Source organism: Leuciscus leuciscus, assembly GCF_965113295.1.
Source record: "Leuciscus leuciscus genome assembly, chromosome: 24".
Taxonomy (NCBI): domain Eukaryota; kingdom Metazoa; phylum Chordata; class Actinopteri; order Cypriniformes; family Leuciscidae; genus Leuciscus; species Leuciscus leuciscus.
Window position 1 is genome coordinate 20,459,432 of NC_138723.1, and position 22,699 is coordinate 20,482,130.

The 22,699-nt window shown below is 38.1% G+C and overlaps 2 protein-coding genes across 2 annotated transcripts in view; both read left to right on the plus strand.

Annotated features, from left to right (window-relative positions):
* Positions 1 to 1,005: 1,005 nt before the first annotated feature.
* On the plus strand, positions 1,006 to 7,030 carry msantd2 (Myb/SANT DNA binding domain containing 2). Its single transcript, XM_082158755.1, has 4 exons — positions 1,006 to 1,472; positions 4,444 to 4,699; positions 5,524 to 5,587; positions 5,677 to 7,030. The coding sequence occupies exons 1-4, from the start codon at positions 1,032 to 1,034 to the stop codon at positions 6,539 to 6,541; spliced, it is 1,626 nt and encodes a 541-aa protein (XP_082014881.1). The 5' UTR covers positions 1,006 to 1,031; the 3' UTR covers positions 6,542 to 7,030.
* A 2,600-nt stretch (positions 7,031 to 9,630) lies between these two features.
* esama (endothelial cell adhesion molecule a) overlaps positions 9,631 to 22,699 on the plus strand; it is a 40,640-nt gene continuing 27,571 nt past the window's right edge. The window contains exon 1 of the mRNA XM_082158276.1: positions 9,631 to 10,048. Within this exon, the coding sequence (XP_082014402.1) occupies positions 9,979 to 10,048 (70 nt within the window). The 5' untranslated portion in view covers positions 9,631 to 9,978. The remainder of the gene's footprint in view (positions 10,049 to 22,699) is intronic.

Below are 22,699 nucleotides of genomic sequence, written 5' to 3' on the forward strand. Positions count from 1 at the left end.
GGAAAATATAATAGACATATATTGCAGCAAAGGAAAATGCGCATCTCTAAAATGGGTAATTCATTTTAATATTTAAATAATAATAATAGTAGCCTAGTTAATGTTTTACATATATAAATTGCAATTTGTATTAAATACAAAAGAGATTTTGCTGCTGCAACAGTTGCACTGATGACATGGTAAATCTGAACTGTCATATTTATTTATTTGCGTAATATATAATTATTATATGACATCCGTGCTGTTGTTAAGAAAACAGTTTTCTTGTTCTTATGATAGCACTTATTTAACAGTGTTAAAATCCAAGCTATTTATAACATTATATTGGTTAACTTACTTTTTAAGGCCACCAACAGCAAGGCACAGATTGAAAGCCCTGTCTGTCTGGAACTTTAGAACAGACCGACAGAGTTTACGTTCCTTCTCAGAGCATTATGTAACCCAGTCCAGCTTCAGTCCAGGTTTTCAATTTCCCGCTAATGAACCAAGAGAAACACGACACGAGGCGAATGATTTTGGAAGCAAAACACATGACTTAAACTTCAAACCTATCTATGCTGCAATTAAAAATTCTCACAGCATTGCTACCGTTTGCAAAAGGAAACACTGACGCTTCGACTTTCTTAAAATCTGCTATTTGCAACAGCCAAATCCGCTTTCACTCCGCACCGTTCACAAGGAAGAACGCCGCGAACTTGGTCAAGCGGAGTGATACAAACGGCGATGCGTCCCAAAGCGGATATATTTTGTATCAGCACTATTTAATATATATCACATTATTAATAATATTATACTTAAAAACAGTGACATTAATTCAAATTATACATCTAAACTGTCTATATATAACTATCACTGTTTCATAATAATTACCTATAATAATTTGTATTTAATATTATTAGCTATAATGAAAACATAAAGTATCATGCAAACATGATAACGCTGAACTGTCATTATGAAGCTGTCAATCTCGCTTGGAGTAAGCGCGCGTGCGCGCTTCCTCTCTGCCCCCTCCCCTTAGCAACAGAGGCAAGATGGCGGCCCCCAGTAACGCCGAGCGTTCTCCTGATATATCGGTGCCTCTGAAGATTCCCAAAACCGAGGTTCCTTCCCCAGAATCCGAGGATCTAAGTGACAGCAACCAATACCATTCCAACCCCTCCACCCCTAACAGATTCTCTCCTCTGAACGTCGGGGCTGCGCTGTCCGGGGGCGCAGGCCGGAGTGGATCGGCCTCTGCATCCAACAGCTTCACTGCTTGTCGAGGCATGTCGTGGACACCGTCCGAAACCAACGCGCTGATCGCCGTGTGGGGCAACGAGAGGCTGGCGGAGGCGCGGATGCAGCAGCTGGAGGTGGCCGGGACGGTGTTTTCTGGCAAGGCGCCGGGACCAGCGATGTACGAGCGGGTGTCCAGAGCGCTGTCAGAGCTGGGTTATGAAAGGACCCCATCCCAGTGTCGAGAGAGGATGAAGGTAAATAACACATCGAAACACATGGCTGTCACTCGGATATGCTCAGAGACTTGTTGTCATGTTTGTTTGGCAGTTTGTTTTTGTTACATAGGGCTTTAGTGAAGCTGTCAAAAGCAAAACACTTACGTTACCTGTCTCACCTCAGGGCAGGCTTATTAGACCGATGGCTGTCAGTTGTGATCCTGGAGTTGTTGTCATGTTTATGGAAGATTGTCTCTGCTCCACAAAGCTTTGGTGAAGATGACAAAATGGCTGTGATTAGGGCATTGAACTTTAGATATCACATATTCACATAGAAACAAAAGCTTGTCCGTCCTGCCTGCTTCAGCATATACCTTTGAAATCACATATGCTACCCACCACAAGATGAAAGTGATTTACGTTTCATCATATAGCCTATAATATAACTTTACATTTAAATTAATCTGGGTTTTTTTCTGTTTTATATTTTTATAGAAAATGTGTATATATACAGTACTGTGCAAAAGTCTTAGGCATGTTAATACCATTCATTTTTTGCCATTAATTGTAATAATCCAGTGAGATTTGTGTATGCACAAGGAATCTGACAACAGCCAGGATGATCTGATCTCACCATCATCGAGTCCGTCTGTGATTACATGAAGAAACAGAAAAAACTGAGACAAACTAAATCCAGAAGAACTGTGGGAACGTCTCCAAGATGCTTGAAGAAACCTTCCTGCAAAGCTACAGTACTGTGAAAAGTACTGGCACTTGTGTTAAAATGCTGTAAAGTGAGAATGCTTTCAAAGATAAAATCACAAATTGAATTTATTTATGATTTAACTTCTATGAACTAGTTCAAATCAATATATGGTGTAACGACCCTTTGCGTTTAAAACGGCTTTTGTCCAGGTACACTTGCGCCAGAGCCATAGAGAGAGAGAGTTGCGACACTCTTTGATGTCGCCGCTATGGCTGTCACGTGGTTCATGTAAGCCCCAATAGTTCCAAAACGTACGCTGGCTGTCATGTTCTTCTATGGGACAGACAGCAGCGATTGCATTATTGAACGGTAAATATAAAATAAAACACACACCCAAGTACTTTTTCAGCTGTTATTGCATTATTGCATTTTGTTAATGTCAGTTTTGCATTTGGAGATAAGTTTTAAGCTATATTTTTGGAGGGAAAAGCTTAGTGTTCATGTTCGCATGGGTAGTAGCACTGGCTTTAGCGGCTCTAACTTAACTTTTCCATAGCCTATCATTCATCTGATGATGGACGTCTCATGATATTTATTTTAGCACAACTGGGCTGTATTAGGCTATTGATTCCCGTGATTTTGCTTATAAATTTTGATTCAGCCATTAGCCTACCTTCGTGATCACGCAAAGAGGTCTGCCGTGGCGGTCCGTTCAGAATTCGCTTAGAAGCTAGCTCACTTCTTCTGATGAAAGTGGCCACCCCCAGGACCACAACGTGAAACATGATCATGTTAAGACTAAGAATATTATTTTAAGATTAAGGCCATACACATTATCAAAACTATAACAGATTAAAAACGAATTTAAGCATGGCTGATACAAATGAAGGTTTTCAAATAAAATATTTTTTATTAAACAATGACAGACAACAAAAATGTGTGCTTGTGTGTGTGAACAAGAAAAACAAAAACCAGGGGCAGGTGATCCATGAAACAGACAGGACTGGTGATGGCCATAACAATCCTAAAGGTCCAGCATTGTTCTCACAAGCCGCTTCACTCAAGACAATAATAACATAATGAAAAGTTAGTATATCCCAAAAAATTAAATTAAATAAAAGTTGCTATAAAGGTGGTAGCGATTCATTACCGAACTCTTAGCTGACGAAGTCGCGCTAGCTAACTAACGTTAGCTAGCAGGCAGTGCTTGAAAATTGGTTGAAACAACCAACATAAAATATAAATAATTACGCTGTGCATGTACAAATGAAGACCAGTATAAGCATCGCAAAGGGCCTCTGATACAATATAGACAGTTGACAATTCAAAAGAGGTCGATATTTCGGCAACTTAACTCTGGAACAACTCGACGCGCAGCAATGTAAGTGAATGGTGTCCAACGCCCAAATGACAGTGTTTGGAACTATTCCGATCTTCATATCCCGGAAGTAGGCGGTTAAAAGCGCCGCCATTATTTACAACGGAGGTCTATGGGAGTGTCGCAACTCTCTCTCTCTATGGCTCTGACTTGCGCATAGTTTTTCAGGTAGCTTTGCAGGAAGGTTTCTTCAAGCATCTCGGAGACGTTCCCGCAGTTCTTCTGGATTTAGTCTGTCTCAGTTTTTTCTGTTTCTTCATGTAATCACAGACGGACTCGATGATGGTGAGATCAGATCACACCGGCTGCTGTCAGACTCCTTGTGCATATAGAAATCTCACTGGATTATTACAATTAATGGCAAAGAATGTTTGGAAATGTAAACTGATATTTCCTACTGACACACTACAGCAAAAGATATAAATAACTGACTTAAAACCATTTTTTTTGTGGGGGGGGGGATTAACATGCCTAAGACTTTTGCACAGTGCACAGTACTGTATATACACACACACACACATAAAGGTTGGTTTGAAATCAATATGATCAGATTTATTTCTACAGGGTTATTGCTACACCACACCAACTGAAAATGTCTGAATATGCATATGTCTCTGCTATATAGTATGCAAAAAGCGGTATGTCAAATTTGTATGATGTCCGAGACTCCTGAGTAAGTATCTAGTGTGCACATTTGTATTTCATTATGCCATGCAAGCTGAGGTGCTATCAGATTAGAGAAGTTAATCAAGGAAATTGAGCGTGTCTTTTTAAGTGTGAGTCAGTGCTTTTTAAGGGTATAAGTACTAAGAAAGTAGTTGTTCACGGTTTATCTATTCCTCAGAATTGGTTCAAATACAGTGTTCCATCTTCACGTGTATTACTGCTTTTATAAACATGACTTTGATCCCTGTGGTCCTCTGCAGACACTTAGAAGGTGTTATAGCCGAGTGAAGGAGCACGGCATTGGGAAGAGGAAGAGCAGTTACTCCATCGAGCAGCTGGAGAAGGTGTTTGGGCAGGGCGGCTGGGATTCCCAAAGCTGTCAGCCTGTGCTGATCAACAGCAGCGGCCTCTACCAGGAGATGGAGTCAGATGGCAGTACTATGGAGGACTACTCTCAGGAGGACTGGTGCAATCAGGACCTTTCTGCGGCCTTCAATGAGGGAGACATAGAGACAGGTGAAAGCAAAAATCTTTGAAGTGTAAATACGTTTAAAGCCACAAATGTAATATCCTCTGTCTTTAAAAAGGAGATGGTTAAAAGGCAGGCAACCAAAAGAGTCCTACTTGATTTCTGCTTCCACAGAATTCCTCATGAAGCTCCACTGATTTCCAGAAACTTTAATTACATATTTTTACATACAGTGTTCAAAAAGTATTCTTTTTTTAAATAATCAATACTTTTATTCAGCAAGTACACATTCAATTGATCAAAAGTGAATATTAAAATAATATTGAAGACTTTTTCATCGTTACAAAAAAAATCGAATTAATGCTATTCATCAAAGAATCCTAAAAAAATGCATCATGATTTCCACAAAAACATTGATAATAACAAATCGACATATTAAAATGATTTCTGAAGGATCACGTGACACTGAAGACTGGAGTTACGACTGATGAAAATTCCACTCAGCCATCTCAACAATAAATTACATTTAAAAAATATATTCAAATAAAAAGTTATTTTAAATTGCAATAATATTTCACAAAAGTACTGTATTTTTGATCACATAAATGCAATACACGTCTTTCAAAAACCCAAAATTAATAACAGTATTTATTATTAATATTACATATTTATTCATATGTGTAAGATGAATGAACATATTTTGGATGTTTTTCTGCAATAAATAAATTCCACAGATTTCCAATTTTCTGTTAAAATGTTATAAAAGTGTGCCATTTGGGCCTAGTTATCAACCTCAATCTGTGAAAAAAATCTGATGCTACAAAAATGTGTATTTCTAACATGCCATATAATTCAATCTTGTCTTTCACAGAGGAGAACCAGCTTCCAAAAAACAGAGTTCTTCAGATAAGACTGGAGCCATCTGAGCACACCCAGTAAGTTCGAACCAGTGCTCTATTTCCCAATATGTTTAAATATCCCGAGTATTTCCCCTCACGTCCTCCTCTCCTTATGCTTTCTACAGGCGCCAGGAAGTGATGCAGAACGTGATGCGTATCCTCGAGTCAGTAGAGGTCAAATGGGAGCACTTTCAGACATGGACTGACTTCTCCCGCCTCCACCTGTCCAATAAGCTGGCCATCTTCGGAGTGGGCTACAACACGCGCTGGCGAGAGGAGATCCGCTACCACTACGCGGAGATCAGCTCGCAGGTCCCTCTGGGAAAAAGACTACGGGAATACTTCAACCCTGAGAAGGTCGAGGGCAGGGTGATCATGACCAAGGTTCAGAAGATGAACTGGAAAAACGTGTATTATAAATTCCTCGACATCACTATAAGCGAAGCTCGCTGTTTGGAGCTGCACATGGAGGTGGACTGGATCCCGATCGCACAGACGAGAGCGGCAGGGTGCAGCAACAGCTCCCAGTACCTCCTGCCAGGGGGCATCCCAAAAACATATGGCCTGTACGCCATAGGCTACGAGGAGACCAGCGGGTCCAATTCGTCTAGCACAGAGGACAAGTCCTCATCCTCGCAGGAAGAGGAGGAGACGGACCATTGCGAGAGCGTAGAGAAGGACAAGAGGACATCAGCCAAAGTCACTTACTGTTACCTCGGCATTTCAGAGGAGAGGACGCTACAGCAATGTCTGTTCCAGCACTTTCAGACTTCAGGCAAACACTATGGACGAGGGGAGCCTTCAGCCATAACCAGATTCCTGCAGGACAACTGCACCGGCCAGGCCAGGGAAAGCACCCTCTCTGGATTACACATCTACATTAAGTTTATCGAGGTGGAGCTGGACTTTCTCTCCGCCGGATCTTTATTGGAATGTTTAGAGACTGCGATCGGTTATTCGTTAAAGTTCAACAAGAAGAATGTGCTGTAACATTTGCCAATTAAAGCCAGGAAATTGAAATCTAGACTTGAAACTCAAAGTATTTATGTGGTATGTCAGGCACAGTCTGCTCCGAAAGGGGCGGTAGTCTCCTTTGCAGTAATTGTCTTAATCAGGGAGCGTAAACGGGAGCAAACTGCCTTTATTTTAATCTCTCGAGCCAGTGCAACAGAGATCCAAATGCAGGAACTGTCTGAAAAAAAGAATCCTCAACGAGAGCTCTTAATTAATCTAAGTATAAAGTCTATCTACATAGAAGTATAAATATATATATATATTTAAGAGTATATATTGATATTGTCAAGCATTCCAGCATTTTCAACAATAACATTCGAAGAATGTTTTTCATAAACCGTTTATCAATATTTGTTTTTTATTTGTGAGCTCACACGGTGTCTTTATGTATGATTGTTTCCAGGTCACAGTCTTGTTTACATGTTTGGAAGGACAAAAAATAAATTGATGAAATTAAGTGCTGTTCATTTACTTTCAGTCATTTTTTCCCCCAATTTTTTTGAAGGTATTTTAATTTATTCAAACCTTTCAAAATAACACAATAATGCTGATTAAATGTTAAATTCATCTTTTCTGCACCACATTTCGAGCACTTGAGATGGTCTTTTTTGTGACCAGCAGGTGGCAGTAAAGATCTGTGAGTGGCTGAAAGAATAAGTGTCCATTAATGTCATTCTAGAATATTGAATTATGTATTATAAATACTACTTATAGGCCCTAAGTAGTGCATGTCAAAGTACCTGTCAAACATTTGAAGTAAAGTGCTTTTTGTAATTCTTAAAACATGCAATACTTTAGTTCAATTTGACCCTGATGCAGTGAATTATACCCCAAATCAGAAGAAAGTATCGTGTTTTATTTAACATAATGTGTACTTTCTCTTTGTAGTAAAGCTATTTTATGGTGTTGCAAAGGTAGTTGGAGTGCTGGCTGGTCGAGCATGTGCTAAGAGAATCAATAATTCAAACACGAAGTCTAATTTCCCTGCTTAGCCTGTCATATGAGATGAGTTTCTCCCTCGGCCAGGAAACAAAAACACTCCCAATGGAGGTTGCTACACTTTATCTAACCCCAAACATTTATTATTTGCTTTACTGATCGATTTCTCTGGTTAAAAAATATTGGATGATGACTAAAATATATTGATTTCAGCTTGTTCATAACACCTTTATGTCATGGGTATTCATTCAATCCTTCAAATCTTTATAAAATCATTATTTAGCTTTTCATTACGGAAACATTGATAACAGTGAACAACATGTTTTAATATTACTTGTGTTCTTAAAAATACCAAAGGTACAAAAGTCATACATACGTACATGAGAATTATAACCTACTTTAAAAAAATTGTACTGTTAAACTAATTCAATGTAAATCAGACAGAAACTGTTTTACAGTTAAGAAATTGTGTGTGTATGATGTAAATATCATTATATGTTGTATATATTTTTTCTTAATGGTTATATATATATATATATATATATATAAACAAAACCTTTTATGTTAGATGCGATTAATCATGATTAATCGATTTGACAGCACTGATATGTGTGTGTGTGTGTGTGTGTGTGTGTGTGTGTGTGTGTGTGTGTGTGTGTGTGTGTGTGTGTGTGTGCGTGTGTGCGTGCGTGTACTGTATATGGAGAGAGAAAGAAAGAGACCTCATAATTTTTCTTAATTGTCCACCAGTTTCATCAGATTTAAACCTTTATTAGATTGTTATGTAGGTTCTCATATACATATACTATTACAGTATATTATAGAATAATAATAAACATAATAATTATTCACTAATAAAATAAAGTTAAATAAACAAGTCACTATACAAATGATCCCTATATAATTTTAAACAATGACGATAAAAAAGGAAGCCAATTGTCAATTAAAATCCATAATCCTCATGATTTTTTCATGCTTATCTCCTGGTTGTTTATGGGTGAGCTATGTGTGGTCATAAATGATGATGATGGACCTTAATCACACTGCAGCTCATGTTCACGTCATTATCTGTTCTGTTTGCTTGTCTGGGAGCTGTGAGATGATTATGGCTCTGAATGTGTTCTTGTGTGTAAACTGTGTAACTAACAGCATTGACCTTTGGTCTGACATAGCTTTTACAGCTCTGAATTGGTCAGTTTTGCCTTGGGACTGGCCAAAAGGACATGCTTTTGATGTGTTTGTGTCTTTTTTAATAGTCGTTTACAGAATAAAAACGACCCTCTGTGTCAGGGCGTGTTATATTTTAAACATCTGTTTATTCTATCTCATACACCCCAGCTCACCCTTTTCTTTGAATTTTGTCTGGATGCAGTTTGCCTGAGGTGCTCGAGCGCGTTTAAGATATTAGCTTTGACTGCAAAACCACATGATCGTGTCCGAGTGGCCCAGGGTGTAATCACAGAACTGAGCTCATCCGCCCCTAATAATCCAGCAGTCCGACTGCATCCACCTCAGCCCTGTTTCCATGGCAACATGCCATCCTAAAGAAACAGGAGTGAGGAGGTATTCACCTCCGAGGGCTGAGGTCGCTGTACCACCGTGACAAGCCCCACTCCCTGTCCTGTTGCATTAGCATTTCAAGAGATATAAAGGAAATGCACAACATTAGTGCTGCTGTCCCGTCTTACAGAACAACACTAGAGCAGCCTGAGTGTTTTTATTGGTTTTTAACTTTTTAAGAGTTAAATGAAACTTGGAAAGTCAACCTGGGTAACAGATACCATGTGGCATGAACTGTGACTGCAGTCATAGTCATATATTAACCATAATGAATTACTGATCTGTGAACATTATATAATGTTTTGATAATGACTTGGTAGTGAAAGGGAAACAAAATAGTAATGAAAATAATAAAGTGTTACCCATATTAGTTTTTAAAAACACAATAAACATACTTGTAATCATACATTAAATGGTCTCATAATTAAATCTATCTATATATCTATCTAGCTATCTATCTATGTGAAAAATATTTTTGCAGAATTCACCTGTAACAGAAGCGATGACGTGTCAGTGCACGCAGGGGGCGTTGCGCGCGAGTGCAGGTGCATTCATCTCGGACTGAACTATACTCCTAGTGTTCACCACACTCTCGTTGGCTGTGTAGTGCGTAGAGAAACTCCCGCACTCTCTGAGAGAATTTACTGGGATATTCGCCGCGAAACAAACGGACACTTGTTCGGTCTCATACCACTGAATTCTAAGGAGTCAAATATGATTTCTAGCTTGGATGATAGTAGCGTCGGTCTTCTCACGGTGAACATCGCTGGTTCTGAGGAGAACACACAGTTTTAGGACACTTGAAAGAGCCCTAGTTCTTTGATTAGTTTGTAGATAACTGTTATCTACTTCACGCGCAGCAGTGTTAATACGGACGAGCGCGCGCAGAGCGGACACTCTTCACATGCTGAGCCATGGAGACGCGAACTGCAGCGAAACTTCACACCTGCCTGTCAATATTCACATTTCTCTGCTGTATTTCAGGTAGGCTGCTTCTAAACCACTATACGAACTATTTCTGTGTGCGTTGGTTATGTAAATATTTCATGTTTTCACGAACTGGATAGTTATTCGGTTTCATTCAAGCTGTCTAACGATTAAAAAACAAAACAACTAACGTTATAAGTCAACACTACAAGTCAACAGTATGACTAAGATATTCTGTATATATTTATATTGTTATAAATAAAATCATGTAGCTTATAAAAGCCGATTTCTTGCTTTTGTTGGCTGTTTCCAGTCCATATGTAAAAACTGTAATTTAAGCCATAAACTCGGTTTCACACAGAATCAGAAAATTGATCGGCAATGTAGGTTAAGGCACCTGCTACTTAAACTACATATTAAAACAATGTTTATATATTATTTTATTTATAATTGTGTGTGTGTTCCTACTTATTTTGGGGACAAATTTGTACCCAGAAGTCACCAAAATCTCCAATATCCTCCCTTTAGCGACACCCTTATTTGTAAACCTGGTATAAAAATTAAGTAATTAAAGGTTTTTTAAAAATGTAAATATGCTGAAAGTGTTGTGTGATGATGGATAGCCTAGGTTTAGGGGTATAGGGTTAATGTAAGGGGATAGAATATAGGCTACATTTAAGTACAGTATTTAAAACCATTACGTTTATGGAATGTCCCCATTTAGATGTGTGTATTGTAATATTAATATAACATGTAATTAATATAGGCCTAATTTAATTTTTTCTTATTATTTTTCTTATTTTGTTATACTTGTTTAGTCTTTTTCCTCCCACCTGGTAAACTAGGTTAGTAAATGAACGTAACACATATTACTACCTGGTGGCGCGCATTAGTAAAGATAAACCCTTGAGTCGCATGCCCTTATAAAACACTGTTATCTAAACATTTCCATGAGTAGGCTAGTTTCACCCTGGGTGTGGTCATCTGCTGCTTACGGAATCATTTGACAAGCTGCTTTTCTGGGCAATAGTGTCATTTTCCTTGAATTATTCTATGTGTGAAGTATAAACAATTGACATTGTTTGGATCTGAGTGCCTAGTAATACTGTAGCAGTTTTAAGGAACAGGATCTGACTTATGGGAGTACTGAGATAACTTATTGTTTTCTCGTGCAAACATGCACATGAGCAACACATTTTGCAGGTGCGTCCGTTTCTCTCCAGTGCCTTGAAATGAGGGAAGTGGGGGTGAAAATGAAATGGGTTATCAGCTCGGTATTTCCTTGACTTGATTAGGTACAAAAAATGGACAGAACTTGATAAGTGATGGAGGCAAGGCGAGTGAGAAATAGTGAAATGACTTGTGCACTAATTGTCTGTAATACTGTAACTGGAAAAGTTTGAAACGAATGTCTAGAGCTGCATGTCTCACGTTTGTAGTGCAAAACAAGGATTTACTAAACCCGCTGGAATGAAATAGCTCAGAAAAATTCCATCGCCGGTTTCTGTGTTAAGCCCAGGTGGCAGGGATAAAATTAGTTCAGAAGAACATCATAAGTTACTGTAATCCTGCATTGCTTTGGTAGCGTGTACAAGTCAAAGCTTGGCTTTTGGAAAAGCCCTTGTTGGCCTTTTGGCAACACTGGTAAGAACAAAGTAATTTCAGGGGTAATTCAAAAGGTTTTGTTTGTCCTGTCTTTATATTTAGATATAGAAGAGCAAAGCAACAACTCCAAGTTCCAACAGAAACGACTGCTGCTCTAGAATCTAACTGAAAACTTTGCTGATTTAAAGTGTCCGAAAAAAAAAAATGTTGGCCACTTATGCCACACTTAAAATGTCTGAATGTCTTTGCATCAGATTACAAAATATCAGATTAAGTGGTATTTCTTTGAAGAAAGAATGGCAAGCACTTTTTTTCAACTATCTGTTAAATAAAAATAAAAAGATTTTCATGTTTAAAATGTTAAAAGAATAGAATTATTGTTTAAAATTAAGACAAAAAGTATTTGGACACTTTCATGTCGATAATGAATGCGATCATCTACACCTGTATGAAATGTAGAGGGACTGACTTCATAAATCCACTAAAACTCACTTTAAGAAATAATTTAAAATATTTGAAAGTATCAGAAAAGTTGTTTCTGAGAAATGCTTTTGCATCATTTGTTTGCAAATGCCATTTGGTTTGATATTTTTTCTAATGCAATTTCATTCATACATTAAAGTGTGATTTAAGTGTCCATCCAAACACATTTTGGGCTCATTGCAGTTATAATCTTTAATTTTTACCATGTTTGTTAGGGTTTGTGTTGTGTATCAGGATGTCCCATATACGGAAGCGAGAGGAGTCCCTCTCTCAGTGCTGTGTCCCCAGAGGAACGTGCTCAGTGCGGTCTGGGGTCATGAGAAAACTAGTGGGCGACTTTCCCAACTCTCTTCTTGGCCTATTGACATTCTTGGAAATACACTTACACACATGCGTAATGGCATCATAAACCCATTTTTAAAAAGACATGCCACATCCTATTGGAGAAGTGGTTTCACTTTATTTTGATGGTCCCTTTAACACATTCTGTTGACTATAAGCAATGTTGCACCTACATGTCTTCTAACTCTCATTAGAGTGTTAGTATAGTATTAGTAGACTGGTAGGGTTAGAATAAGCTGACATGTAGTTGCAAAGTTACTAATAGTCAACAGAATGTTCAAAAGGGACCATCAAAATAAAGTGTTACCAGAGATGTTTTTACATCACATAGCTTGTACAGTGATGATGTTGTAGAACAGTTGTACTTATTTAAAGTAACTGCACCCACATAACACAATTTGTCCTTTGATGTGCCATTGTGTCATTGTGTTCTCAAAGCACGATAAAGTTAGAATAAACATTCCACTATTACACACATAAATCTAGTTCACTGTGTTCAGTATAGAACCACTGGCCTAAATCATTATTAAGAAAAATAAATCAATCAATATATTTGAGTGAATTATTATAATTATAATTATTTATTAAATTGGATAAGATTATATACTCCTAGTGCAGCTCAGAACACCAACGTGTGTCTGTCCATTTATCATTCAATTTAACTTGATGTGGTGTTGTGGCAGGCTGTCGGGCCGATGTATCAGTTTAGTCTATACTGAACTCATGCAGGGTGACGGTGTGTTGATGCTTTTACTCTGCTCTCTGTCTGGTCTAACAGGAATCTGTGTAACAATTCATGACTTGAGACACTGAGGTCAGACGCAGAGACTCCTTCCTGTCATCTCTCAGACACAGATTCTCACTCATATAATAATAATATCTTAGTGAGAGAAACAGAGTGTGATGCATTTCAGAGCCAACACCTATGTCTTATTCACTAGCAATCTACAGTCCAGTTTAACCAAGCCATGCATATTTAAATGAAGGCAAATTGCAATTTTTTGGAGTATCTTAAATTGCACCATTTTGTAATTTGCATAATTCCTTTAGAGAACGTTGAAACAACACAGACAGCGCATGCAAATGAATGTCAGCTGGTGCAATTCATTCTTGAAGTTCCATTGTGTCTTGTAAAGAAGACTTGCAAGTTAGTATATGAAACCAATTAATTTAAATAATAGTCATATTGGATATTGCATTCATATTACCATCACAATATTGATTGTCCTTACCTTGCACTTAGCATCTTCACCCTTGCTTTTGAAATTTTGAATTTCTTTTGATAACTTAGCATCAAAACTATTGACATGAAACTAAATGAATCCTGAAAATCCAGTTAATGCAACATAGGCGAAGAGTAATCTTAGTGAGCTAACTGAGCGCCTGTAGAGGAAGTGACAGAGTAATTACCACTGCTGAAATCCAGTGTAATCTCATATGGCCGGTCAGGAATCATCCAGTCCTGAAATGCAGTGACAGCAACTCTCTTTGTGTCTGCCAGATCGTTCCTTTGTACCTGGAGTTCTCTGTTTGCACTGCCAGAAATGTTTTAACTTAAAACATTGACCTTATAGGGTAGCATCTAAAATCGTATTCTAGTGAAAAATATTATTTATATTGTATTATCATACAATAGAGTACCTAGGATACAGTCATTTTTATTTTTATTTTTATTTATTTTTTGTATGTTGTGAGAATTGTTCTTTTGGCTGCACAAGCAGAAGCCTTGCCAAAACCTTGTGTGCAGCATCCTACCCGTCACTTGGAACGCTCTACAGCAGCTCCATGCAGCACACCAATAGTGCATACTGAATAGCACATGAGAGTAGTGCTTTCGGTATTGAGATTTAAAAAAATGCATTTTGAGCGCTGTTGAACGGATTCTTAAACGCCTCTGTTTGTCCATTGTGTTCACGCTCTCAACATATATGTCTTTGATATGTCCACGGCAGCAAGCTTTATGTGAACGCTTAAGTGCGTTATTATGGTTTAGTATTTTTCTGTAATGTAAAACAATGTTAGCAATGTTACATTCTTACTCAGCCCTGAAACTCAAACAAATTTCTGATGCCTAATTAAATGAATATCATTAATGTTCGACTAGTTGACTAATGGCTTAAGTGAACGACTACTAGTCGACTAAAAATCTTTAGTTGTGGGAAGCCGTAGAGACTGCAGATTGAGTGATCAAATGATTTCAAAGGAGTTTGCTGTTAACATGTTGTTAGAGTATCACACTTAGGGATGCATGATATATCAGCCACCATATCGGTATTGGCCAATATATGTTCATTTTTAACGTTATTGTTATCAACCTGATAAGAAAATTTGGCCGATATATTAAAGGCAGGGTAGGCAGGTTTTTTCAACAAAAAAAAAATTACCTGATTTGTTTAAACTGTCTTTATATACCAATACATAATTAAAATGTAAGTACTCTGAAAAAGAGAGTATAAAAATCAAGTGTCTGTAGTCCTCACAGGGCTGCAATAAACACAGCTACTTATTCCATTCACTCCCACCCCCTCCCTTCTGGGCTCCTTCCAAAGCCACGCCCCCAAAACACATGAACGTGCGATGCCGACCGCTCAGCTGGAGGACGCGTTTGCCAGCTCCGAGCGGAGAGGAGCGCAGTGCATGTAGTAACATCATGTCAGAATCACATGTAATAAAATACCTAACTTTATCATTATGAATATAAACAACTAAAATGGCTGTTAGTACTCCCTATCAAGCTAGCATATCGATACTGGTAAAGTTTAAAATATATTGAGTTTGATTCGGTAATGAGCTAGTAACATAAGGCAAAGCTAAAAACAGGTTTCATTGATACACGTTTTCCCATTACCATCAGTTACACTGTGATGAAGCCAGGTGAATTTCGTGTAAGATTCATAACATATACAGTGTTTTGCATGTAAGAGCTTCCACGATGAAAGCACTGTTGGCTCTGATGAGGACTAACGTTACACTCCGGAGACAAGTAACCTACCTTTCTACCTTACTAGTTCCTTTTTTTTGCCTTGTTTGCCTTCGCTGACTGTATATGCAGGTACTGGGAATTTTGACTGCTCTTCCTAGCTTCCGTGCCTCTTCCCCTCCTCGAGTCAAATGGGTGCGCACATGTGGGCAGCTCCTGTAGCAGCAGGGGTGGTAGCCATGGTAGCGAGGGAGAGTGACAGTCGCCCAGCCAATCATTTCATTCGTTCCGAATGGAAATAAGTAGCTGTGTTTATTGCAGCCCTGTGAGGACTACAGACACTCGATTTTTAAACTCTCTTTTTCAGAGTATTTACATTTTAATTATGTATTGGTATATAAAGACAGTTTAAACAACTTTGGAAAAAAGTTTTTTAGAAAAAACCTGCCTTTAAAGCCGATAAATAAGGTATTATTTCCTATTTTTCACCATGATGTTTTTGAATTGCTTAAAATATGATTGGAATCACTTCAAAAAGCAAAGTACTGTTAAGTGCAACATGCAAGTCTGTCATATAGGCTACATAAAATTATAATGAGAACATGATTATAATTGTGTGCTAGGGACATGGCTTTTAATTTTGAGACTTTTGTTTTTGTAACCAGGTTCTCAAAAATTATATACAAATGTGGTTTTAAATTTATTAGCAACTGTTATCGGCTTTCAAATATAAAGTATTATCGGTATCGGACAAAATTTTCATATCGGTGCATTCTTATTCACACTGTTAGCTTAACAAGTAAAAACACATACAGAAGCGCTCACAAATATTGGGTAAAACAGTCCATATAAAATACACTGAACTGATTTAGTTTATACTTCTCGTTAATGAAAGAAATAATACATTTATTTATAATTATAATTTTTCTTGTTTCATTTGCCATCTTGGATTTATTCTTCACAGAGTGTATTGCAATGCATTCTGGGATTGGCTTTACTCTAAATATCTGTCTGTCTAGCCAAGACAATGAGGGGAAAAAAAGATGTGGATTATTATGGAGAGAGAGAAAGGAAGAAGTTGGAGAAGGAATCAGAAGTAAGCTGTCACTGAGGTTATGCCCACCTGTCATCCCATCAGCCATTAGAGGACAGAAAGCGATACTTTACCGCTCATCAGCACAATTTCAGCTCCTGCGGCAGGGCAAAGCCTCAACCTCATTGCTGTAAGAGAAAAAAAAACACCCTGCACACAGTCATTTATAACCCTTGAGAACAGTCATCTTCACATATAATTACACACTTGCTCTTCAGACATGAACTGAAGGGTCCTGAACTGGTGTTTACATTCTGGTGACTATAACAATAATTTTGGCGCAGCTCTCATTATAAGCCGTAATTATAGACTCTCAGAGGGAGTGTTAGAATCACTGGCACACACCAGTGTTTTGGAGTGCTAAGACTTCATTATGTTAATGACAGCTCAGAGGTAAAGACCCTCTGTCTCGCTGGTTTTATCCTCCCATCGGGCTTTCACAGACAAGACGCATACACTGTCAGAGCTGTTTCACAATCCTAACTAAAATGAACAATGATTTAATTAGCATTTTAATTCTCCATTCCACTTCATGTGGTTTCCATCTCCATTCCATGATTTACAGGAAAGATGTTGCTCTAATTGAATCAAGGGTGCCAGGAGAATGGGTTGTTCCTGAATAACACATTTAGTTTAGTCCAATGTGAGGTCCAAGAATCCAAAGCAAACAATTTTTTTTTTTTTTTTTTTGCCTCTAAAGTTGCAGTGACCGAATGGCCATTGCCCCACACATGTAGTAATAGTTTAAATAGGGGGGATTGATCAGGGGGCCAAGCCTCAGGCACTGACCTCTTGTTTCATGCTCTTTCATTAGGGGTGTTAAGGGTTAAATGCTCCAAAATGAGTGTACTATGTTTAGATCTAAACCTTATTGTTTAGCAGCCACACATCTTGTGCCAAGTCTGAGCAAACACAAAGGGAAATGAAGAAAATTTGCTTTGTTGTCGGGCAACCATCATGAATTTCATCAGAACACTCACTTAATGCATATGCTAGCCTGCAGTTTTATGGTGGGAAAATGTCTTCAATAAAGAGACCAACTGTAACATTTCAATTTGTTTATTGGTTTTGTGATTAAATTTCAGGCCGTTGCTGCTCGACTCTCTGTGACCCTCATTGACATTTTGCGAGTGTGTTTCTTTCCTCATTAGTGACTGATCATTACTGTCATTGATTTTCTCCCTTAAATCCTTTAGTCATTAAGGTGGATCCTCTTTGGCTCATTATGGAGTTATTTTTGGCTGTCATTTGCAGAAGTTGTATTGTTTCGGTTTGAAAATGTTGTTCGTATTAGTTCTATGTGCCTGTTAGGGCTGTAGGGCTGTTTCGATACTATAGTAATTAATAATTTTTAATTATAATAAAAAAAAAAACTATATTATAAATTATTATAAAAAATTAATTAAATAAAAAATTAATATGAGAATTTAATAGACATAATAATATAACATTATATCTAACAAATAATATATCAAAAATTAAGACAGAAATATATTTATTGTTGTAATGTAACTGCACTGTAAAAAAGGATTATTTTGTAGTAAGTATATTAATAATTGTACTTTACTTGTAAAATTACAATATTTATGTTTTTTATGGAGTGTGTCAGACTATAGCCTGTTTTTAAAATTAAATTATAGCCTTGTGATTTAAGCACACACTAAGCCATTACCGTGATTTGGATTTTAGTTTGGTTACCAAAGCAACTGCGCAAAACACAATGTTACAGATATTTTGTTATTAGTATAAGTGTATGTATAATACACATTATACAAATGTGTGTGTGTGTGTGTGTTTGTGTGAATGTATACACGTGTACATGCATACACATTTCTTATGTACACTGTCTTTGCCTTGATTATAATAGCAGTTCTAGCGTGGTTGCAGCACTTGCATACTGTGTACAATATGTAAGAATTTTGTAATAAAATATCCAGAAATCACTTGCACAGTGTGATATATTTCCTGCAGTTGTGTACTTACAATATCCCAAAAGTTCCCAAAGATTTTTAATTTCAGAGAAATTCCAATTTTAAATAATTGGCCGTCCCGGAAAACCTGTTCACTTGTCGCCTGTCACTGACGTAATATCCGGGTTATCCCTGGTTTCCGCTCAAGTACTGCCATAGTAACCATGACGACAGACGTGGACAACTGTGCATAATGAGTGTAGTGCGTAACCTCTGGCTGCACGCTGCTGTTGTTTCTTTCAAACATTATGGACCATGGCAAGCAGACTTTGGGAAAAAAGGAGAACTAAAACGAGGATCAATATCAGCGACTAACTTGGACTTGACAGCGCTTCACGAGTCACGACTTCACAGAGACACAGCTCTTGTATGTACTTTATTAGACAGGTGAGCAAATGTACATAAAACTAATTTGTGTTTTATAGCTCAACATGATGAAATGTTAGAATATGATCAGTGTGTTATTCTAATGTTGATCTAGCTCACTGCTAGTCTCATACAGACAAACTAACACATAGAATAACATTATAACTTTAACACACTCAAATGCAGTTTAGTGTGATAGTGCAGAGCAAGTGAAACAGCGCTGCGTTACCTCACAAGCTTCATTCGTCTAATACACGTCTAATACACTGACCTGTGTGAGCACTAATACAGCACTTGCATTTGATAGAATGAAATCTCCATTCCTTTATATCCGTGGGACTCGCGTGTGGCGCTGATATCATGATAAAAACATCAGTGTATTCACTCATCCATAAACATTATTAGATCCATCGGGTTGACGACAAGTTCCATAATTCCGCAGGAAATTTTGCGTCATCAACTTACGCCTTTGTTATTGTAAGAGGTTAGCGACCCCTAGCGGCGAAAAAAATTACATATTGTATCTTTAAGTGTTGCGCCATCTAAATAGGAAGCGAGTGACGCATCATCTAGCGAATCCACAGGTGATGTTTTTTTAGCACTGATTTTTGTGCCACTGAGAAATGTGAAACACGAAACACTCATTTGTGGATCAGACTTCTTAAAACTCAGTTATTAGAAAAAGATGTTGTTAATGAAATGTCTAAAAAAAATTATTAAAAACCTCTGATTTGCCATTGCATTTATGTGCATTTCATTTCTTAATTGCACTGCCCTACAGTCTGCTGCCAATGCAAGACATAATACAGATATTTGAATGTGCCCCTGCTTTTATTTCTTGAAATCTAAGCATATAGACTATTTCTATGATAATTTATGATAATTTTATCCTCCTAAGAAAGCCCTGGGGTGATGCTGCATCTCTGCGGTATATATCGAGCTAATATCTCACACACTGCTGCTCCCATCAGCTACATCAAGCATGTAGATTTGAAGCAGGGTAATGCATTAGTACATGCAGGGACACGCATGTCGTGTGTGTGTGCATTTGAGATGGTGTAGATAAATCTGCGCCCCAACATCATGTCTACGTTCAAAGTTGGATCTCTATTTGACACCTCATCGCAATGTGGAAACATCTTCTATCCCAGAATGCTTTGCTCAATTTTGAAATCTTGCAGTCTGTGAATTACAGCATGCCTGAGGCCATCGGTATTCCATCCAGTCCAAATTCTCAGTTCTACTCCAGTAGATCCCCGCATTTTCAGTTAAGCCCAGGTTTTCGATTGTCACCCAACCGGCTTTGTATCAATTTTCATCTTTTTATTTCCCCTGTATGTTGTACTGTGGTCCTCTGAGCTCAGGCACAGATCATTTTCTCTATGTTCTGCCACTGCAATCTCTGGAGTAAAAAATGTTTTCCACTTTATCTTTCGCCATCCATTTTGTTCCTAATTTATACAGACAGCACTCCGTGCATCCCTCCATTCCCAGTTTGCTCTTGACATTTGTGGAAACGCGTATGAAAATAATAACCCAGGGTCCCCCAACAGAGTGTCGCTTTCAAAAAACACATTAAAGCGAATGAGAGAGTTGTCCTGTTCTCACTTAGTGCCCAATCCATTTCTGGCAGTCCCTGTCATTAGCTGTTCATTCCCACTCACCACTCAGAAATAATCAGTACAGGAGGTGCACCAGGGAGTTCATCTTCTCCCCATCAGTGTAAAAATAGCCGGAGCTGTCAGGAGCAGGCCTGCTTTTCCCCTCCACTATCGATAATTCAGGCTCCTAATTACTGTGATACATAATTGAGCACTTGATGAAAACCTGTGAATGTTCATTTAAACAGTTTCACCTTCAAACCTGCTGCCTCTCACAACGACAGCCTTCGAGAGGCTCCGAATACTAATGAGATTGGGAATGATTGAGAGTGAAGCATTTCTCTTTGAGATTTATGGAATTCTTCCAAAAATAAAAATACCAATCTGCACACATTGTTCAGGAATGGTTTGAGGAGCTTGATGAAGAGTTCAAGGTGTTGCCCTGTTCTCCAAATTCCCCAGATCTCAATCCAATTGAGCATCTGTGGGATGTGCTGGACCAACAAGTTCAGTTCCACCTCGCAACCTACAGGACTTGAAGGACCTGCTGCTAATGTCTTGGTGCCAGTTACCACAGGACACATTCAGGGGTCTTTTAGAGTCCATACCTCGGTGGGTCAGAGCTGTTTGGAAGCATGCGGAGGACCAACAGCATATTAGGCAGGTGGTCATAATGTTTTGGATCATCAGTGTATATGTATAAAATGATGTATCAGCTTATCTGGATTGCAGCTATCCATTTTAAGTTACACAATAGCCAGATGCTGATAACTGCAAAATGAATTATGAATTTTAATTATGTTCATTACAGTCAAGAGGTCTAGTATAAAATTAAAACTGAATGCTGGCAGTCTTATGGGGACACATATTCTCAGGGGTCAGAGGGCAATTGAAAGAAGACTCTTTCTAGGATAAATGGACGTGTTGCAATACATCGAGCAGAGGATGTGAGGAAACACCAGCAGGCAATGACTGGATCAGAGAGTATTGAAGTGAGGTGCCTATTAAAAACAGAAAGACTCTGAGCGCCAGATTTGACTGTTTAATCAAGCCTGCGAGGATTAGGGTTGGATTATTCAGGCATTGCGAAGAATCAGCAAATTAGCTAGTGGGTTTAATCCGAGAATAGGACACGCACAGAATAAGCACAGATACTGTTTGAGTGTGTGTGTGGAGGGAATACTCAAATGAAATGCATTCTAAAAATTGCTGATATGACAAATTTGAAAAACAATACTATTTTGTGACTTGTTTTTATATAATGTGAAGCAGCTGTTGTGTCATATATTGCACCTGTCATTGATAAGATTATATCTTATCTTTTGGTTTGCATGCATCTCAAGTTACTAATGTAAAGAGAAAACCCGAATGAGAAATTCCTTTATTGGTTAAGTATTAAAGGTCTTTACATTTCAGAAAGCTGAGTTGGCTTTCTTGAACTTGAGATTAGCGTAAATGCAGGCTCAAGGTATTTACCATCAAAGCCAGTGTATCCTTTGCTTTTTCCAAATCACCTTACTCAATATTACATCTTGTGCAGGTTGATAACTTGGAGGTGACATTGAAATCATTCTTCAAAGCTTTATAAAGAAATGGTAGATTTGAAATGCACAGTTGCAGAGGATTACTATGCCGCCTGAGGATTGTGTGCACGGTAGTACTTTGCATCTCACACATTTAAGCGTAACTGGAAATTTATATCATTTTTGGAAACACTGTGCATGGTTTTCTGGTATACACCTTCAAATTCACATTGTTCAGCATTCAGCTGTCGCAAATTAACTTGGAGATTAATTTTCACATTTTTCTTTTGAAGCTTCAATGTTTTGGCCGTGAATGATAGTCGCAGCTCTGTGAGTGATAGTTGCAGCTCTGTGAGTGATACAGCTGTCAAACCTGCACGCAGGCGATAAGTTGTGCGCCCATGAAGGAAGTTTGTCGTCCCTCGAGACGAGTGAGGTTTCTATTTCTGGTGACAGAATTAAGGTAAATCTCATGACATTTAATTCTCATGACTGACTGAGCAGAGAACATCTGCAAAAAGTCTTAAAATGGAACATCTTAAGAATTATTTATTAATACAGCAAAGCTGAGTATGGAACTTTCTTACTGAAGTTATTGGGGCACGGCACGTACGCAAGTTTGTCCTGGGTTGTCTGATCAACTAGTCAGAATCACAGATGAGAGAGTGAGCAAAAAGACTGTGGCGATCACCTTACATTTAATCACTGTGGTTTAGATACAGTAGCAGCACTCTCAGCTCTTTCACACGAGGCAGACCTCCTTAAAATCATAACTTTAAAATCATAAAATTAACATTTGAAAACA